This window comes from Spermophilus citellus (genome assembly GCF_964194105.1).
Source record: "Spermophilus citellus genome assembly, chromosome: 17".
In the NCBI taxonomy this organism is placed as follows: domain Eukaryota; kingdom Metazoa; phylum Chordata; class Mammalia; order Rodentia; family Sciuridae; genus Spermophilus; species Spermophilus citellus.
In genome coordinates this window covers 43,875,064-43,894,325 of record NC_138199.1, presented here as the reverse complement: position 1 = coordinate 43,894,325, position 19,262 = coordinate 43,875,064, and the positions used below count along the sequence as shown (strand labels likewise).

General features: G+C 38.3%; 1 protein-coding gene across 2 annotated transcripts in view; it reads left to right on the top strand.

Annotated features, from left to right (window-relative positions):
* ANKFN1 (ankyrin repeat and fibronectin type III domain containing 1) overlaps nt 1–19,262 on the top strand; it is a 249,095-nt gene that overhangs the window by 177,167 nt on the left and 52,666 nt on the right. For both annotated transcript variants that reach the window (XM_081272561.1, XM_081272562.1), the window contains 6 exons: nt 2,149–2,246; nt 5,110–5,200; nt 10,853–10,960; nt 17,233–17,332; nt 17,610–17,742; nt 18,216–18,332. In XM_081272561.1, the coding sequence (XP_081128687.1) occupies nt 2,160–2,246; nt 5,110–5,200; nt 10,853–10,960; nt 17,233–17,332; nt 17,610–17,742; nt 18,216–18,332 (636 nt within the window). In that variant the 5' untranslated portion in view covers nt 2,149–2,159. The remainder of the gene's footprint in view (nt 1–2,148; nt 2,247–5,109; nt 5,201–10,852; nt 10,961–17,232; nt 17,333–17,609; nt 17,743–18,215; nt 18,333–19,262) is intronic.

Here is a 19,262-nt window from a genome sequence, read left to right as displayed (position 1 = left end):
AAAGTTAATGCTTGCAATTATAAAGTCCTGTTCTAGGGTTAGTATCGTGGGACAGGAAGAGGAGAACTTATAGCACATATTTTAGAAGTAGAAACTACAGGGTGTAGTTATCAACTGGTTGGGTAATTAAAATGGAACTGCCACTAGTTACCACTGAGAAAACCCTCTTTTTACAAAGAGAAGTACTTAGAGAACACTCAAATGGAGTGTGAGACACTCAAGTGGAGATTTACAGAAGAAAGTTAGAGCTCAAGAGAGAGGCTAGACCTAGAATCACAGCTTTAAGTCTCATAGAGACAAAAAAAAAAAAAGATAAGGTAAACACTAGGGACAAGTACATGGAATGGGGGGCGGGGGGACAAGGAACATAACATCAAAGGGAAAGGAGAAAAAGAAAGCCAGAAAGAGGAAGTCTGGAAAAGGCAGGAGAAGCAAAAGAGAGGGTGCAACAAAGACAAAGGGGAGAGAAGGTTGCAAAAACAACCAAGAGGCCAAAGGGGCAGAATGTCTCAAAAGTTGTTGCCAATTGGAGCACTAGGAATTTTAGAAGAGGAAATTCAGAAAACTGAAGAAAGCAAACTAGATTCTTAGGGCAGAAGGAGGAGGAGCAGGGGATGCCGCTCCAAATCATAGGAATGAATGACCCAGGAGAAGAGCAGGAGTTGGGGGTGGCTTGGCTTGATTTTGAGGTATTAAAATGTCATCAAGAATATACCTTAAATCTCAAGGCCACTACTTTGTCATCATGAAGCATAGAAACATTGAAGCCTGGCTTTCCATGTGATTTCACTTCTCAAACTCCTGCTTCATTGAACTTTGCTTTAAATCTCATTACATGTAAACAGTTACTTATAACATTTTTTACCCAAGATGCACAATTTATCCTTCCTGACCATGGCCTTTCCAACCAATGGAGGATGTTAGGAAAGAACATGGTCTCACAGTAAAAGTGGGTATTAGAATTCGGATGATTTAACTACAAATGAACACCTACCTTGGGATGTCACCAGGGAAAAGCATTGAATAAAGGTAATCCGCAAACCCCAGATCCTAGGGGCTGCAAAGAAGCCCATGAAAAAAGCTTGCAAGAAGATATCAGGAAGGAAGAGGAGAAAAGGAAAGGGAGACATATAAAGTATTGAAGGTGGAGGAAATGAAAAAAGGCTTTTTTTATTTCGAATGTCACTGGACCCTTGAAAGAGCATTTTCAGTAGAGAAATGAAGCAGAAGCCAACCTTGGGAAGTAAATAGTGGTAATGTCCTGATGTACCCTTCAATTCTCATATACAATAAATGATTTATCTTTTATATACAATGAACTGTTATATATAATCTGCCTAAGTGTGTGTATATATATTCATGAACACACACATACACACATTATGTTTTATATAGCAATGGCCTTATGGCAATACTATGCAGTCATGAACCCCATCAGGATATTTTAGTCAAGGACAGACCAAATACATATCACCTGGTGACATCATGGCCAACTTAATTTGTGAAAGTACACTGTATGATATTTACATACACCAAAAAATGCCTTCCAGGAGAAGTGATGCACACCTATAATCCAAGCAACTGGAGAATCTGAGGCAAGAAGATCACAAATACAGGAGGCTGAGGCAGGAGGATCGCTTGAGTTCCTCATCAACTTAATGAGGCTCTAAGCAACTTGGAAACCATACCTCAAAATAAAAAATTAAAATAGCTGGGAAAGCAGCTTAGTAGTAAAGCATCCCTGGGTTTAATCCCCAATACACACACACAAAAAAAGAATTTGAGTAATGATACATTTCTCAGAACATATCCTATTGTTCAGGGTCATATGACTATAAATTATATTTCATGTTAAGAACATCACAAAAACATACACATACTACAATAAAATATCTTTTGAGGTTCAAAAAACTCATAAGGTATATTAATGACTATAGAATTATTGCTTTGGGGCTCCTCTTTTAAAAAATACTGGTGATCTTGGAAACACCTAGAATCCCAAGGAGGATTGTTATTGTGCCAATATAAGGAGAAGAAGGTGAACAAAGTTTGTGAAAAGGATTATATGCTAGAGTTTCTATGGTGCTTCTTGATTTCTGACTAAACTTCATTCTCTTTCTCTCCTTCCTGTCCCCTAATCCCCCACAGTGGAATGGAGTATGTCTAAAGACTTTTCTCCCTTGGCTGGAGAAATCATCATGGATAACCTACAGACGCTGAGATGCACAATCACAGGACTTAAGACGGTAAATGTCCTTGTGGTAGGCTTACCATTCCCTGTCACTGACATTTGTGCTGGGATGTTGGTAGCAAATGCCTATTCTGGAAGCCACAGCCAACACCCAGTCTTCTGGCAACAACTGCCACTCATTAAGCATGATATGTCTGATATCCATAATCTGAATTTCACAAAGGAGTGAGCAGACAGCATGAACCACTTTGTAAGTTGCCATGTTCTAAGGAGATCAGAAAAAGACTGGCCTCATGCAAGCCTTGAAAGCTGCTGCTTTCTGGATCACAGTCTAATCTTCGGGGGATCAAAGGCTCTGAGAGATCCAATTTTGACTCCCTGTCTGATGGTAAAAATAACAGCCCCATCTAGCCTCACCCCCACAGCCTTAGTTGAGATCAGTCATCAATTGGAGTCACACAATTTCCTGAAAGATATCCTTTTCCCTTGATTAAAAAGAAAGAAAGAAAAAAAAAAACTGTCTAAATTTGCTTTCACAAGAAAGAAACTATATATGGTAGAGCTATGTTTCTCAGTAACCTAAACCAATTTAAACTGTGAATGAAAAACTGGCACAAACCATGTTTATTTGTACAACCAGTATAAACTCAAATTATTTATGAAATTATGAACCATAAGAGCATGTAAAATACACACACCAAAAAAAAACCCAGCAAATTAGTTCAAACACAAACCCTGTATTTCCTCAAATAACTACAATATAAAATATTTTAAAAATTCTTTCTTTTAATAAAAATTGTTTTAAAGTAAAAAAAATCAAAACTTCCATATTTTTTTGTTCCATTTAAATAATATCTTAAGAATTTTGCATGGAGGCCATAGAGGGACAATTCTGTTGTTTTCTTAAAGGTTAATCAATTAAAACTATTATTTGAAAAATATAATCCTGAAACCCATTACTAAAAAGGTGCATTAGGTTGCATCTTTTTAAGCTTTAGCCATCTTATTCTAATAGACTTCTTGGTGGTTGGGTCACCACCAAGAATCCTGACTTTTAGTCTTAATCACTTGTCTATACCAGGGGCCAGAACTGTGAATTACTGGAGCAAACAAACCCCTGAGTGGGTGGCCCCCCTAGATGCTATCAGCAGAAGACTGATTCCAAACCCATGGCTCACATGGTGGAAGAGGGCCAGAAGGAACCCTAGAGAATTTCCATTGCTTAAAAGAAAAAGTGATATGGTGATAAAAATGGAAAACTCTCCATAGACGGTTTCTCTAATATCTGTACTAATTCCTACAGAGATTAAGTTTTTCCACTTGGCCATCCAATGAGAGCAATGCAGACACTGTCCTAATCATATAAAAGCCTAGAAGTAGATTTACACTTCTACATAATCCTTATAACCTTGAGGTGCATAGAAATCCATATTCAGTGTTAAAAAAATAACTTCATAGTATGGTAAGGCCAATATTATTAAATCCCTACAAAGATATATGATTTTTTAAACTTCAAACAACATTTTACAATTTTTGCAAGCAATATTTCATCAAACTCTGGCTTCTCAAATGCTTCTTTAATTCATTAGAAAAAAAAGGAAAACCTCAAAGCAAAGAAGAAAACATACAAAAAATTCTAATGAACTATCAGCAAACAAAAACAACTCCTTAATTCTTAATGCCATAAAAAATTAAAGAATATAAGCCATTATTTTTAATAATAGTTTTAAAATGGAAATCAAATCAGAGTTAATTTTAAAAATGTCTGAACAGCCAAGTTAAGGATGCTTATTGCAGCATTATTTGTTGTGGGGAAAAATGGAAACAATTCAAATGTCTACCAATAAGGGATGGTTAAATAAATGACAGTATCTTCTCACAGTGAAGCCACTGAAAGAATGAAGCAAGTTTTTAATGGACTATTCTGAAAAGATATTCATTACAGCTTGTTAATTTCTAAACTTTATCAACTAAAGGGGTGATGGCTGATGCCTCTGGGGAGTGAAAAATAAGAAGAAAGAGGAAAGAGTAGAGGTCACTGTTTGGGGTAAACCTTATAGGACTGTGTGATTTTTAAAGAGTAGTGTTTGGCCGGGTGTGGTGGTACACACCTGTAATCCCAGTGGCTCAGGAGTCTGAGGCACAAGGATAACAAGTTCAAATCCAGCCTTAGCAACTTAGCAAGGTCCTAAGCAACGTAGACACTGTCTCAAAATTTAAAAAAATTTAAAAAGACCTGAGGATGTGGCTCAGTGTCTAAGAGCCCCTGGGTTCAATCTCTTGCACCAAATAAAATAAAAAATAAAAGTAAAAATTTAAAAATTGGTGTATAAATTTTGAGGCTTGCCATTTTGCCAGGTTGGTGGCACATGCCTAATATCCCAGAGACTCAGAAGGCTGACACAGGAGGATTACAAGTTCAAGGCCAGCCTCAACAACTTAGCAAGACCTTATCTCAAAATAAAAAAAAATAAAAAGGGCTGGGAGGGTTGGAGATATAGCTCAATTGGTCAAGTGCTTAACCCACACGCACAAGGCCCTGGGTTCAGTCCCCAGCACCAGGAAAAACAGGGGTCGAGGCGGTGCTGGGGATGTGACTTACTTATTAAGCACCCTGGATTCAATCCCTAGTACCCCCAACACACAAATTAATTAATTAATTAATTAAGGGGAGTGAGAATTAGGAAAAATAATTATAACATTTCAATTTTTAAAACCAAAAAATACATAGAAATAAGACACTTTAATATGGTTACTATAATTTATAAACATGATGTTCAAGAAAAGTCAGAAAGCTATATATAGTATGGACAGAAGAGTTCAAAATGGATGAGCAAGCTAATGCAAAGATCTGCTTCTAGGGAAAAAAATGATTGACTGAAATGTCTAATGCATTATTCTATTTCAATTCTTTGCAGGGCCAACAATATTTTGTTCAGGTCTCGGCTTATAACATGAAAGGATGGGGACCAGCTCAGACCACGACACCGGCATGTGCCTCTCCTTCTAGTAGGTGCTGGCTACTCTCAGGCCTGGCAGCAGGCTCCAACTCTAGCTCCCTCTCCGTGGTGCCCTGGCCATCCCCTCTCCCACTACTTGCAACCCACCAGACCTTCTCAGGGCAGCATCTCAGACACAGAATGAGTGATTCCTCTGCAAAAACACTCCTGGGACAGCAGCTCAGTAGGTGAAAGGAGAGGGAACTTGGAACCAGAAAGACTGACTTTATATCCCATATCACGTGTGCCTTCAAAATCAAATTCTCAAAACTGCAATTCAACATCTACAGAATAGGCCTAATCATATCCTTTCACAGGGCTGTAATGGGAATGGAGAAACGGTACCTTGGGAGCTGCTGGCCCAGAGTACATACAGTCCATTTTAGCTCTCATCTCCCCTTCTTTGCCCCCAGTGGACACATCACATCCATTCCTTAACAGAATAAAATCTAACATTTTACTCATCTAACGTTCTGAGTGAAGAAATACTTTCTTGCTAACAGGCTCTGCAACAAACACAATCTGTATCATTTGTAGTGTTGACTGAGAAAACCAGCAAAAAGGCCTCTTCTATTTACTTGAAGATTAATAATTCATACCTGGTATGTTTGGTGACTTTCTCCTAACCAGAAAAGGTAGTTAACCAGAACAACTCCAGACAGATGATATGATAGATTTTTCTCTGTAATGAGCCCAGAGCCCTGGATTGTGTTTTCTTTTTTTTTTTTTTTTAAATTGTTTTTTTTTATTGGTTGTTCAAAACATTACAAAGCTCATGACATATCATCTTCCATACATTTGATTCAAGTGGGTTATGAACTCCCATTTTTTACCCCAAATACAAGTTGCAGAATCACATCGCTTACACATCCACATTTTTACATAATACCATATTAATGACTGTTGTATTCTGCTACCTTTCCTATCCCCTACTATCCCCCCTCCCCTTCCCTCTCATCTTCCCTCTCTACCCCATCTGCTGTTATTCAATTCTCTCCCTTGTTTTTTTTTTCCCCTTTCCCCTCACAAACTCTTATATGTAATTTTGTGTAACAATGAGGGTCTCCTTCCATTTCCATACAGTTTCCCTTCTCTCTCCCTTTCTCCCACCCCACTCGTCCCTGTTTAATGTTAGTCTTTTCCTCATGCTCTTCTTCCCTGTTCTGATCTTAGTTGCTCTCTTTGTGTTTTCATCTTTTTAAAAATATGTCACTAATGTGATAGTTAAAAATGGTATCGTATGCTTCTTGTGAGAGTTCAAACTACTACATCCTTTATGGAACACAATTTCCCATAAGAAAATTTTCCCTTAAGAAAATCCCTTTCCTTTTATCCCATAATCACACATCTAGGAATCTAACCTAAGGAAACAGAAATATAGATAAACAATTATATACAAAGATGGGCAGTGCCACAGTATATGGATAACAATGTGTAATGAAGAAAATAAATCCAATATTAATTTAATAGCTAAGTAAAACATGATATATATGTATTCATCATACTATAGAACCAAACATAGCCACTAAAAATGGTATTTCAAAAAAGCCATTCAATACATGAAAGAAATTTCTACTATACAAATTTTATGTAAAAATTATAATATAAAATTTGGAGATCTTTTCTGTAACATTTGATCATTAATTTACCTAAACTTAGATACAGTGTCTGTGACTCTTGATAATTATCAAAATTTAACAGTGGTCATTTAGGTTATGGGATTATGGGCTCCTTAGTTTATTGTTTTATATATATGTAAATTTCTCAAGTTTTATAACAATACTTTACCCAAGATGAACCATGAGCCAAGCAATACATTATAGACTTTCATATCTCTCTCTTAAGCCTCACAGCAATCCTTTATCTTCCTCCTTGTCCTATAGATAAGCATTACTATCATTATTATCTGTATCACTATCAAAATTAGAGATAACCTTCATAAGACTCATAATATGCAGAGCATCAATCTAAGTACTTTACATGGATTGATTCATTTTACTAGATAGGGAACTATTAGCACAAACACAAATACACAAATTGGGATTCAGAAATGATGTTCCTTTTCCCCAAGGTCACAACACTTGGTAAGTGTCTGAATGAGGATTCAAACCTGAGCTGGTCAAGGCCCTGCCGTGTCTCCTGTGCCATACTAACTAACCATCAGGTAGACAAGCAGACTAAGAGCCAACCAAACAGCCTGACCACCACCTATGGTGGGTTCAAATAGCTATACCAGTTCATATAGAGCCAGAGAGCTCCAAGACCCCTGAGTCCCTCTGAATTTGACAACTTAATTACTCCAGTCTTATTTGAATATCTTTATGGCTGAAGATTTATCAGAAACACAAACTGAAAATTACAAGATGATGATATTAAAGGGGACCATCTGTGACTAGGGAAGCAGGGAGTGTGTATTATTGGAGATGGAGGACAAAAAGTACATAAAAACACAAAATATATTAATTGCCATTGACCTGAAAGTGAAACGGGGAAAACTCACTCCAAATGCATACCCATGCAGATTCTAATCTATATACAGATGCATAAAGTTCAGGTTCAATTCTATAAACTACAAATCTGTGCAGATACCCTCTCTCAGAGCATATTTGAAGAGCTCACTCTGGAGTGACAAGAACAGTTGTTCAGGACTCAGGGGAGTCATTTATTTGTTGGTAATTTAAATAGAATGCTTTCTAAACTGGTATGTGTGATTAGTAGGGATAACTGGAAAAGAACTGAAATCCTAACATGTGGTAATAGTTGCTGTAGACATGCCATATCACTTGGAAAGAACAATACAAAAACACTCCCATTCTATTTATAAACAGAGTATGACATTGTGATGTAACATATATCAGTATTCAGATATTTACTAGAGGACAATGTATTCTAACATGACAGAGTAATTGGAAATTTGGTAATATGTTCCAGTAAGCTATAAAACTTTTTTTATATTTTTAGAAAAGTCCTTAATGTGTTTTTATAGACCTATGTTATATGGTATGGTACATAATAAGAGAAAAGCACCCAGACAGGCTTGTCTGAGTTACGATCAGGAAAACCCTGATATGGCCAGTGAATGTAAGCTCTGCATTGTGTTGCAATTGAAGTGTCTCATTACCAGAACAGTGAACTGTATTATGTGGCACAATCTGCTCTTTTCCTACCATGCTAAGTTTATTCCTGTTAGGGTCCTGATTTCTTAATATATTTTCAATTTTCTCCCTCATCCCTAAAGTCTCCTATTTTATGTAGTCATCAGAACCTTCCAAACATCTATTAGAAAAACTCATTCTTTCCAAAAACCTTGGCATCAAGTTCAATGCTAATTTGGGCTGCAATTTAGCATTAGCAATTTTCTAATGTATCATAAAATCATTAGTCGAGTTTGCCCCTTGATGTAATAGGGCTAAGCTGGAATAGCCAGAACCATTTTATCTCCTCTTGCTTTGATGGCAGCTTTAACACTCATTAGAAGGATTAGCATGATTGGGGCCACATAGTAATTCAGCCACCCAGGAGTCTTACTGAAGGGCACCATCTTGCTCATCTGTGGTGAGCATGCAGATGTATGCATCCAACTAAGGCAACAAACTCACAATGGCCTTTGGGAATCCATGAGGGCAATGTTTATTCTCACTTTGCCCAGAGATGAGAGGCACTAAAGGCCACAAGAAATTATTTCCTTAAACTTTACCTAATTTCCCAGTAAAAAACACCCTTCCCTTTCCCAGTGTACCTGAACACCATCAAGCTTTTTAATCATAGTGCCTCACCAGCCACACTCGAATGACAACTGTGCCCAGGATAGTGCTCTACTTACATTGTTTCTTTTAACTCTCAAATAACCTAAAAAAGACTTTTAAAACTCAATTTAAAGGAGAAAAATGAGACAGAGATTAAGTAATGATCTTGCCCACAAGGAACAAAGAGTCTATAAAAGTCTACAATTCCCTGTCTACAAAGCTGACCACAGCTAAACCCCAGCCCAAACCCCACCCTAGCCTCTGACCCTCCTTTCCAAAATAAAAGAAAATGGCCCTGGGATAATGAAATGAGCATGAGCACTTTCCAAAAGATCACTTGACTATGTTATCCCCCATGCCACCAACATGCTCAGTAAGATAGGACTGAAATGGCTGTCTCTGCACTTCAGTCTTCTGAAAGACAGAATGAAGAGTTGTGCATGGGGGAGAATGGGAAGGAAGATGAGTTACAAAATCTCTGAGGTCCCCTTCTTCGTGGGTAATTATCTGATAGGGTAAGAAATGGTGTTTCCATAATGAATTGCCTCCATTTTACATTATTATTTACAGAATTCCTGTCACATAATAGGCATAGTGCCAGAAACCTAATATACTTCTCATGTAATCCCTGTAAAAATCCCACAAAGTATATACCATCCTCATTTTTCAAATTAGGGAGTAGTAGCTCTGTCAATGTAAGCAATTTGCTTGCAGACAACAATATAGGAATGCGGGGAGCCAGGATTCACACTCAGGGGTATTTGACTCCAGAACCTGTGTTCTTCCTAATGGTATAGCTCTCCTGGCTTGGAGAGACGATGGCAGAAAGCTTTTACTGAATTTTGACTGGCATGACATAGGCTTAACTTTCTGAATGAGGAAGACCCCATATTTCAAAATAAACCTATGGGGAGGGAATTTGGAACTTGTTTAACTAGCGTTTAAGCCTAAGATAGACAGTATTTTCTAGAATTAACAGTATTTTCTAGGGAAGAGTGACCAGCCTTTTTAGAAAAAGCAGTTCACCTAAGAAGTGCTTTAAGTTGTTGCTTTTAACAGGCTCAGAAAGGAAAATGGGGGGAGGGAAATAGAGGAGAGGAGGGATGAACAATGAAATGACTGACCTGCTGAAAAACAATCTAGAGTTGGAGACAGCAGAATTACAATCTTGACATTAGTCCCATATGAGTTATTACCCTTGATATCATTATAGCCAAATGGAATGAAAATAGAAGAGGGAGAAAAGTCTCAGTGGGTATTGCAATTTAAATTTGCCATGTAAGCTAATACTGTATATTCAAAGACTGAGCAGACAGGGTGGTTGGTGGCTCGGAGTATGTGCAGGGGGTGCTGTGCCAGCTAACCAAAGCAGACATTCATTAGAGCAAAATGTAGATTTCCATTTCTTGGCATCCGACATGGGCTCTTTCCTTGGAAAGAAATGTCAATTTGGCCCAAAGTGTGAAACCTACAATAAAAGCATTGGGACTGTGGATTTCATCTAGTCTGCACATTCCCACCCCTTTCTTTCCTACTGTGGAAATCCAGTTGAGGACTTGGGGTGCTGAGTGGAGAAGTGGCAGGGGAAATTATTAGGATGTGGGATGCTGAAAGGGGCAGGGGGCTATGATAAGGAAAGATTGGACTCCCAAATGTCCTATTTTCTTTTGGTTTTCAATTGTCATTTTCCCTTGCCCTAAAACTGCCCAGCACAAGAAACCAACCACAATTACTCTTTTGCTCAGGGCTCTGAACAATGGCAGCTTCCAACTACTTGGCTAGCTGTGGGTGTGCTGGGTGCTCATCCACAGAGCCTGCAGATAGTGTGAGCAAAACCCCAGCTCCTGAAAGGCTGGGCAGGGAAGAGGCCTCCCCTGCTTTAAAATTTCACTCTGTTTGTTTCTTTTGTTCAATAGACTGGAAAGACTATGACGACAGAGAGCCCAGACACAAGGGACAGAGCGAAGTTTTGGAGAGTCTGCTGCAGCAGGTCCGAGCCCTTCATCAGCATCACAGTTGCCGGGGTAAGGATAAAAATCTGAGCTGGGCCATCGAGTGAGGTCTCAGTGGCGCCGGTAATTTTAGCAGTTTCCTAGCTGGGTCATACCTTCTCATTCATCAGGGAGAGGGAGATATTAATATTTGTACATCTGGAATCACTTTACAGCACTATCTTGCTTTAACCCTTCAGCAGAGACTTCCCTTTTCCTCCCTCCCTTCTTTTCTTTTTCCCTCTCGCCCTCTCTGTATGAACAGTCTGAAAATAAGCACAAGAAAAACAGCAGCTGCCATAAGTTCCTTTCTCTTTGAATTGTCTTCTCCTAAGACTCCTCCATGGTGCTGGTTCTTTGGGGATATTCAGCCTCAAAATTTCCACCCCCAAGGGAAATTCCCTGAGCATCCCTGAGGGAGTGCAAACAATTATAAAGATAATCATAAGAAGTCTTCAAATCTATTTAGAATATAGTTTGCAATGCAAAATTTCAGAGTGTCTCCTTTTCATCCTCATTTTGGCAGTTATAACTGAGGCTAAGTAACTTGCCCTAGGTCACCATGCCAGGAAAAGACAGAATCTGGATCCAACCTGGGTTTTCTGATTCCAAGTTCAATCATCCTGCCACACCTTATTTCTTTAGTTTCCCAGCCTACATCAGGACTGGATGCTGAACTTTTAATCTCTCCCTGCATATTACTGCTCCTCTGCACCACTGTGCAGGAGAAAGGCTAGCACACCTTCCCTAGATCTAAAGCAACTGCACCCAGAGAATCTCTTCAGTTGTTTAACTGAGACATGGTCAGATTTCTGATCTATGCAAGGATTCACAGAAGAGGTACTTATTTTATTTGGAGAATTAAAGTCTCCATAAAGTTTTCATTTTCCACCCTCCCATCAGCTCTTCAGCTACATTGTGCTCTCCAGATTTAGGGCACTGCTGGGCCAGGGAGGGGAGAACTCCACAGTTGAAACTAAGAGATGCTATGCTAGCTTGTTTGCACTAGGTATAAATCATACTTAGCATTAGCAAAAAGTTTTCCCAATTACCATACAGCTATGACAACAGGGCCCTTCAGAAATGTTGGCTCCAGCTAGCAATGAGGACAAGTGTTTGCGAGAAAATAATGTTTTTCTAATGACTGGTTCATTAGGAGATGTAAATATGTATGGAAGCAGCTTGAGAAGGAAACCCTAGTGGGATTTCCATTCCCTGCTCTCTAGGAAGACTGTACCCAAACTGGGACCTTCAACACTTCACACTGACTGAAGTCCACACAGTTCTCAGTTATCCAGGGCTCATTTAACCCAGCTGGGGATTACCTGGGCTTCTTTCTCTTCTGCCTCTCCATCACTTCCCTTGTCCATTGTTTCCTGTATGGAAGCAAAAACAATAAAGCAATTAAACTGATGGTTCTTTACAATTCATAAGCACTTTATTTTTGGTCCTTATCAGAGAGGGAAAGCTAAAACTACTTGTAAGGATGATGGGGCCAGGCTTGGTGGCACATGTCTATAATCCCAGCAACTCCCAAAGCTGAGGCAGGAGGGTCACATGTTCGAGGCCAGCCTCAGCAATTTATGAAGACTCTGTCTCAAAACAAAAAATTAAAAGGGCTGGGGATGTAGCTCAGCGGTAAAGCACTCCTAGATTCAATTCCCAGTAATAAAAAATAAAAGAATGATGGGGTTTCCCCCTAAGATTCCTTTTGGATTACTATCTAATAATCAGGAAATGACTGCCTGGCCAGCCTATTTCTATAGTTGCCATTCAACTTCTGTCATGTATATGCTAGTTACTGCAGAACATAAATATATACATGATATTAGGAAAGATTTAAGTTAGGCATAAGGTAGAGTTTCCTGAAAAGGAGAGTTGTTTTTTATATTGAAATACACTCTGAACATATAAAGATACTCAGATTGTACCCAAAGAACAGCTGTTCTATAAGATACTCAGTTAGAAAAGGTTCTCTTTGTTAGGTAGTTTGAGAAATGCTACATTTTTCATCCCTGTCTCAGAAATGTAAAACAAAAATTAGAATATTAAAGACACTAATAAAGAGGCATAATAAATTTGGTTAAACAAGCATTTTCCAAACTTCTTCAGCAATGTAAAGCATCTTCATAACATTACTACTCCAAGGCACAAATTTTGTAAAATGCTGATCTGTGATACACCAAGATTAAGGGTATTAATGTGCACAAAAAAAGGTGTGATTCGAAGATGACTTAACACAATTTCATCTAGTTTAACAAATAAATGAAGACTAATATAGGTATTGTTTACAGAGAACTAGAAATTTGCTACGTAAAATATTCAATCACATTGAGCCAGGTACCACCAGTGGTGCACGCCTATAATCCCAGCAGCTTGGAAGAATGAGGCAGGTGGACCACAAGTTCAAAGCCAGCCTCAGCAACAATGAGGCACTAAACAATTCCATGAGACCCTGTCCCTAAAAAAATACAAATTAGGGTTGGGAGTGTGGCTCACTGGTTTAGTGCCCCTGAGTCCAATCCCTGGTACCCACCACCTCCACAAAACAAAACAAAAATAATTCAACTACATTGAGATACTATGTGGCTTACTGGGAATGTAAGTCTTTATAAAATTTATAATTAGAAAAAATAATTATTTTAAATCCCAGTTCTACCATTTATTAGCTGTATGTCCTTGGGGAAATCATTTAACATCTCTGAGCCAAAGCTTCCTCATCAGAAAAATCAGGATAATAATATCCAATTTGCAGTGTTGTTATGAGGATTAAATCAGATAATAGATTAAATTCACCTAGGACAATGTAAGCCTCTTGCAAACTCTAGCTTGTCTTTCTTTCATTGTTCTTCCAGATGAAGTGCTTTATTGATATACCTTAAAATTAAAGTGCAGTCAGTGACTCCACTGAGATGAGGTGGTGTAGTCATTAAATACACAGTAAATTCCAAATACAGAAGTAATACAACATCTCTTCTCCTACCAGAACCCCGCAGAGACAGTGTGGAAACTCACAGAATCAGAACTGTGCAACAAATCCGCAGGCTCAGTGCTAGGATGAAAATTTGAGGGAGATGTAAAACAAATTTTATTGTTTGCACAGTTCATGCCCTTAACAGACAGTGAATTATAAAGCAGCCCACTGTTTTCATCCTAACAGAGTGAGTTTCAGTTATCATGCAATTATTCAATTTGCAAACTGACATTAACTGAAACCCTGCCTACTATGTGTCAGGTGCTAGACAAGCTAGTATGAGTAAAGGAAACTTCCTGTGCTCCGAGCACTTACTGCTTATAATCCCCAGACTATTCTCCGGTTGGGTCAATCTTCTCTCAACATAATCAAGTACATCAGGCATTGCTTCAGTCATATCTCCTTGAACAATGCTCTTGTGAGGCCCTTCCCTGCTGCCACTTGGGCAGGTAACTAGCTGCCTCCATGCTCAGTGTACAGCAGTCCCCCTTTCACTACCATGTTACAGACTCTTCCTATCACTCTCCAGTGTTGGATTTCTATTTTCTGTACCCCAGGTCTTCCTCTTTCCTGTGGGGAGATCTTCTTCTAGTACCTTCCTGAGAGGGTTACTTGGGAACTAATTTTTGGAGACATCCCATGTCTAAGGAGAGATGTATTCTACTTATCATTTACTCATAGTTTGGACAAGTGTAGAATTCTCAGTTGAAATCATTTTCCTTCAGATTTGCAAGACTTTGCTGTATGTCTTCTAGCTTTTGGAGATGACAAGTCTGATGCCATTCTGATTCCAGAAGTTCTATTCCCCACCCCCATTTCTGGAATGTTTTCATTTTCTTTTGACTTCACTATTCTAAAATTTCACTGTGATGTGCCTTAGAATCTTTGTCTGGTTTCCTGGGCACTTGGCAATTGCAGAAGTTTACATCCTTCAATTGTGTGACATCTTCTTATTTATTTAATTATTCCCTCACCTCCTTTTCCTCTCCTTTCTTCTACCAGAACTCTTTTTATTCAGATGACAGATCTCCTCCATTGATCCTTTCATTTTCTTTTCTTTTGCTTTTTTTTCGTCACTTTCCATCCAATGTCCTTTTACCCTAGTTCCTTGAAGGCCAAATCAGCTTTATTTTCTAAGCCTTCCACTGGATATTTAAGTTTCTGATATTATTTTTTAATTCTTAATATTCCCTTTTTCCCTATAATTGGATCTTTTTATAGACCCCTGTCCTTTTTACAGTAATGTGATATTTTATCTCTCAGAGTACTAATGATGGGCTGTATTTCATTTATTGTTTTCTTTTCAGGATAGTCTCTCTATCCTCTAAGTTGTTCTTTTGTTTATTTCTGGTCTTTGTATTATTACATGCTAGATGTGTTTCTCAACTGCCTGGTGATCCTTTGCCATTTGTTTGGCTAAGAGCCACTGGCATGCTCTTTATTTGCAGCCTTCACTATAGGGTGAACTTGTACCACCTTTTCATGGGGAAATCCCCAATGTTGGAATCTTCAGATATATTCTCTTAGGATGGTCAGATTTCCCAGAGGGTACAAGTTTGGGTATCATTGTTCTGAGAACCCAATGGTTTCATCTGGTTTGATATTATAGCACAACTACTATCATCACCCATTTTCTTTGTACCTGATGTCTCCCTATCTCTCACTACAGAGACCTGTTCTGTGGTTTTGTTGGATTTTGATTTGATTGGGTTGAATTTGAGTTGATTTTTTATTTGTTCATTTGTTTTGCTTTCCAGATATAAGCCAGTTGCTTCCATTTATGGTGGGGATGGGCTATTTGTCCATCTCTGCAGTAGGGGAGAAGATTTATAAGTCTAGCTGCTTGATAATAGGTTTCAGCCAAACCTTCTGATTTTAGCTCCTCATGCACTCCCACTTCCAGAATCTCATGGTGCCCATGGGGTGAGGTGGGTTACTGTTCAGCTTCTTCCACTGCTGCCTTAGACTCTGTCTTTCTCAAGTCCATTAAATCCATCTGTCCATCTGCTTTTCAGAAACCAGAATTTACTTGCTTTTGTCTTATTTCCCATTTATTTGTCTTTATAGATATTTGTCATTTGTTTATTTCACTTTCTTCCTTCCTCCCTTTCTCCCACCCCCTCTTTTGTTTTAGTGAAGTTTAGGAAGAGAGTGGTGTGTGGTGAATATGTTTACTTTGCAGCATTTAACACAGAGTCCCAGCAACATCATTTTCAAGCAGCCAAATTCATATTCAAGCCAGGAAAAAAATGTTTTTGCTTTCTTCTTCTAGGAATAACCAATACCAGCCCAATTTTTAAATACTTCTATCAGTCAGCTATTCCTATAGGCTCACACGTAGAGCCACATGGGGCCTCAGTCATGGGCCATCTGCCCAGGTTTCTTTGCCCAACAGCAGTTATATGGACTGTGTTCTCAGCCCCAGGGACCTGTCTGTCCAAAGTTCAGTGATTCCACCAACAATTTCAGCTTCCTTTCATTTCATAGAATAAGAGTTGAAATTAGTGATCATCTAGTCTAGCTCTATGGAGAAATGTTTGCAAAGACTGTTCAGGAATTCTACTAATTTTATTAGCAAGAGTTTCATTTTGTTAACAGAAGAGCAAAACAGAAGCAATGAATGATTTGCTCACCATTGTAGCTACAGTGCATAGTAGTTGCTCCAAAAAATATATTTGAAAGAATGTCTCAGTTTTTCTAGATAATGGCTCCACAGTCTTCAGCAATCCACTTCACTTTTCAGCCTGTTTCTTCTTCTGAATAAAGAGGATAATAGCCATACCTATCTACAACTATTTTTGTAAGCCAGCATACAAACCCAGAATGCTGTTAGTAGGAGAACAGAAGTAGGAGTGTGATGGAAGGATTTTGGTTTTTTTTCCTATTTTCCAGACTTTCTGTAATATGCTTATATTGATTTTATAATGAAAAACTTTAATGGGATAAATAGACTAATAAAGAGTGCTTTGGAAACATTGAAAAGTGTGTATGTGTTACTTAGCAATTGGTGAGGTGGGGAGGAGGGCAAAGGAGTTGATTTCATTTCTTTTTATCCTACTTGATGATAAATCACTCATTGTAAGAGAATCAACAGAATATCAGTGGTTTCCATTAGAATTAGAAATATTATTCATCTCCTACATTTTTGAAGAATTATTAATTGAGTTAACCACTGGCATCTCATAAGACTTTCTTATAATAATGAATAATCCAAATCCCTACATGAAACTGATACATAACACTGAGGGGACAGAGGATGGGAAAGCAGGAAGAAGGAAAGGGGAGTGTTAATCTATCACATGGAATTTATGATTTTTTTTCTGTGTTCCAGAAAGTTCAAAATTACAAACCACAGGCCGCAAGCAGTCAGTATCGAGGAGCCTGAAACACCTTTTCCATTCCTCCAATAAGTTTGTGAAGACCTTGAAACGGTGGGTCTTATATAGTTTTCCAGGAAGTCTTAACTTCTCAGGAATGATCTGGTTTTGATTCTGAGTGGAAACTTGGTAGAAATTTCTTCTTTATTAAAGAAGTAAATTCTCCTGAAAATTTAGGCAAGATAGTAATTTCTCTGAGTTCTTGTGATAGACATAGCAGGAATATGTTTTAAATTCATATTTCATCATGTAAAAAATATTTTTTTCTAAGAGTGAGTTTGGTAGAGGAGACAGCTGAAGACAATTTTTTTATTTTGCTTTTTCTTTTTAGGGGACTCTACATAGCAGTTATATTTTATTATAAAGACAACATGTTAGTCACCAATGAAGATCAAATACCAATTGTTGAAATAGATGATTCTCACACCAGTTCTATTACACAAGATTTTCTGTGGTTCACAAAGGTATTCTGAGTTCTGATTTCATTTTTTTCCCACTTTGCATCAGTGTTCTGCACATAAATCTCTGAAACCTTAGTTGAGGGGGTCTCTAATGATCAAAGTTTTGGGGGTGGAAGTAAATTATCTCAAAAGTCCCTTTCAGACCTAATAGGCTCTATGTCATAAAAAAACACCAAAGTAGTGTCTACACTACATTTTCAAAGCAAAGAAGCTTGCATCCTGTCAGAGTATGTCTCCACTATTCTGAGTTATGGGATCATTTGGCAAAGACTAAAATGTGGATCTGACTGTTTCATTAGCATTCAGATCTTTTTCCAATTGGACAGAGATCAAAAAGTTGTTTCGTGTGTATCTGAAAATGGACTGGAGAACAAACACCAGGGTTCAGGTTTCCTTCTCCCAGCTTTGCTTTGATGCCGCAACCTAAATCACGCACTGGCTTGGACGATGATATGACCTCGTGACTTCTTTTGCAGCTGTCTTGTATGTGGGAAGACATAAGGTGGCTGAGGCAAAGCGTACCTGTCTCCATGTCTTCATCCACAGTGCTACAAACTCGGCAGAAGATGCTCACTGCAACTGCCCAGCTACAGGTGAGGGAAAAAATTTCAACCCAAACTCTCAAGGAAGTGTTTTATTTATTTTTTAAGTTGGAGCATCCAGTTATCAGTCTTACCTGGAAAGGAAAAGGGTGGGTTCCTTCCTGTTTCAGATCTCTAGACACATGAAGGCATCTTGGACAGTTTGAGCTGCATGTCTACTTATGTGGGAGCCTATGCCTTTGGTATGACCCCCTAAACAAGAACTTAGGAAACTTACATTCTAAATTTGATATTAATTGTTCAACAACTCAGGTCTTCTTAAGGGCTTCAGATTCATCACTTGCAAAACAAGAAGAGTTTGACTAGATCACCTGAGGGATTCTTGCTGTTCTGGCAGCCTATGCATCAATGAATGTGTGGAAAAGGAAACAGAAGCCAGCAGATGTTTTGAGGGGTTTCTGAATGTGACAATTTTGGTAAAGCCATAGGCATTTATGCTTACTCACAAAGGGTAAACAACCAAAAACAACTCTTAAAACAGCTCTTCCATATTATCATTCAAATTAGATCAAGTCCCTAATCCTGTAATAATCTTTTTAGGTCACAAATCTTCTAGAAATGGCATTGAATTCTAAACAAGTTCTTCTGGGTTTTCCTCTCATTATGTTCTGGTATGGCCTTAATTTGTGCCTCTTAGCACAGAAAATCATCTGCTAAATGAAGTCAGGGTCCTTAGGATATCACAGAGTCTTTTTCAGAGATGGGTAACTACCTACAAAGCTGACAGTAACATCAAACTTAGAAATCAGCAGACAGGAATCCATGTAAGCTGTGTTTGACTAGGCCATACCAGCCATGGTATTAAAATAAGATCATGAAAAAAAATCTATGTCCTCCCTACAATTATGGAAACTTCATTTCTTGAGCCCCTACAATAATAATAATTCAATCCTCTGCATGAATAATAATTACTGTGTTGCT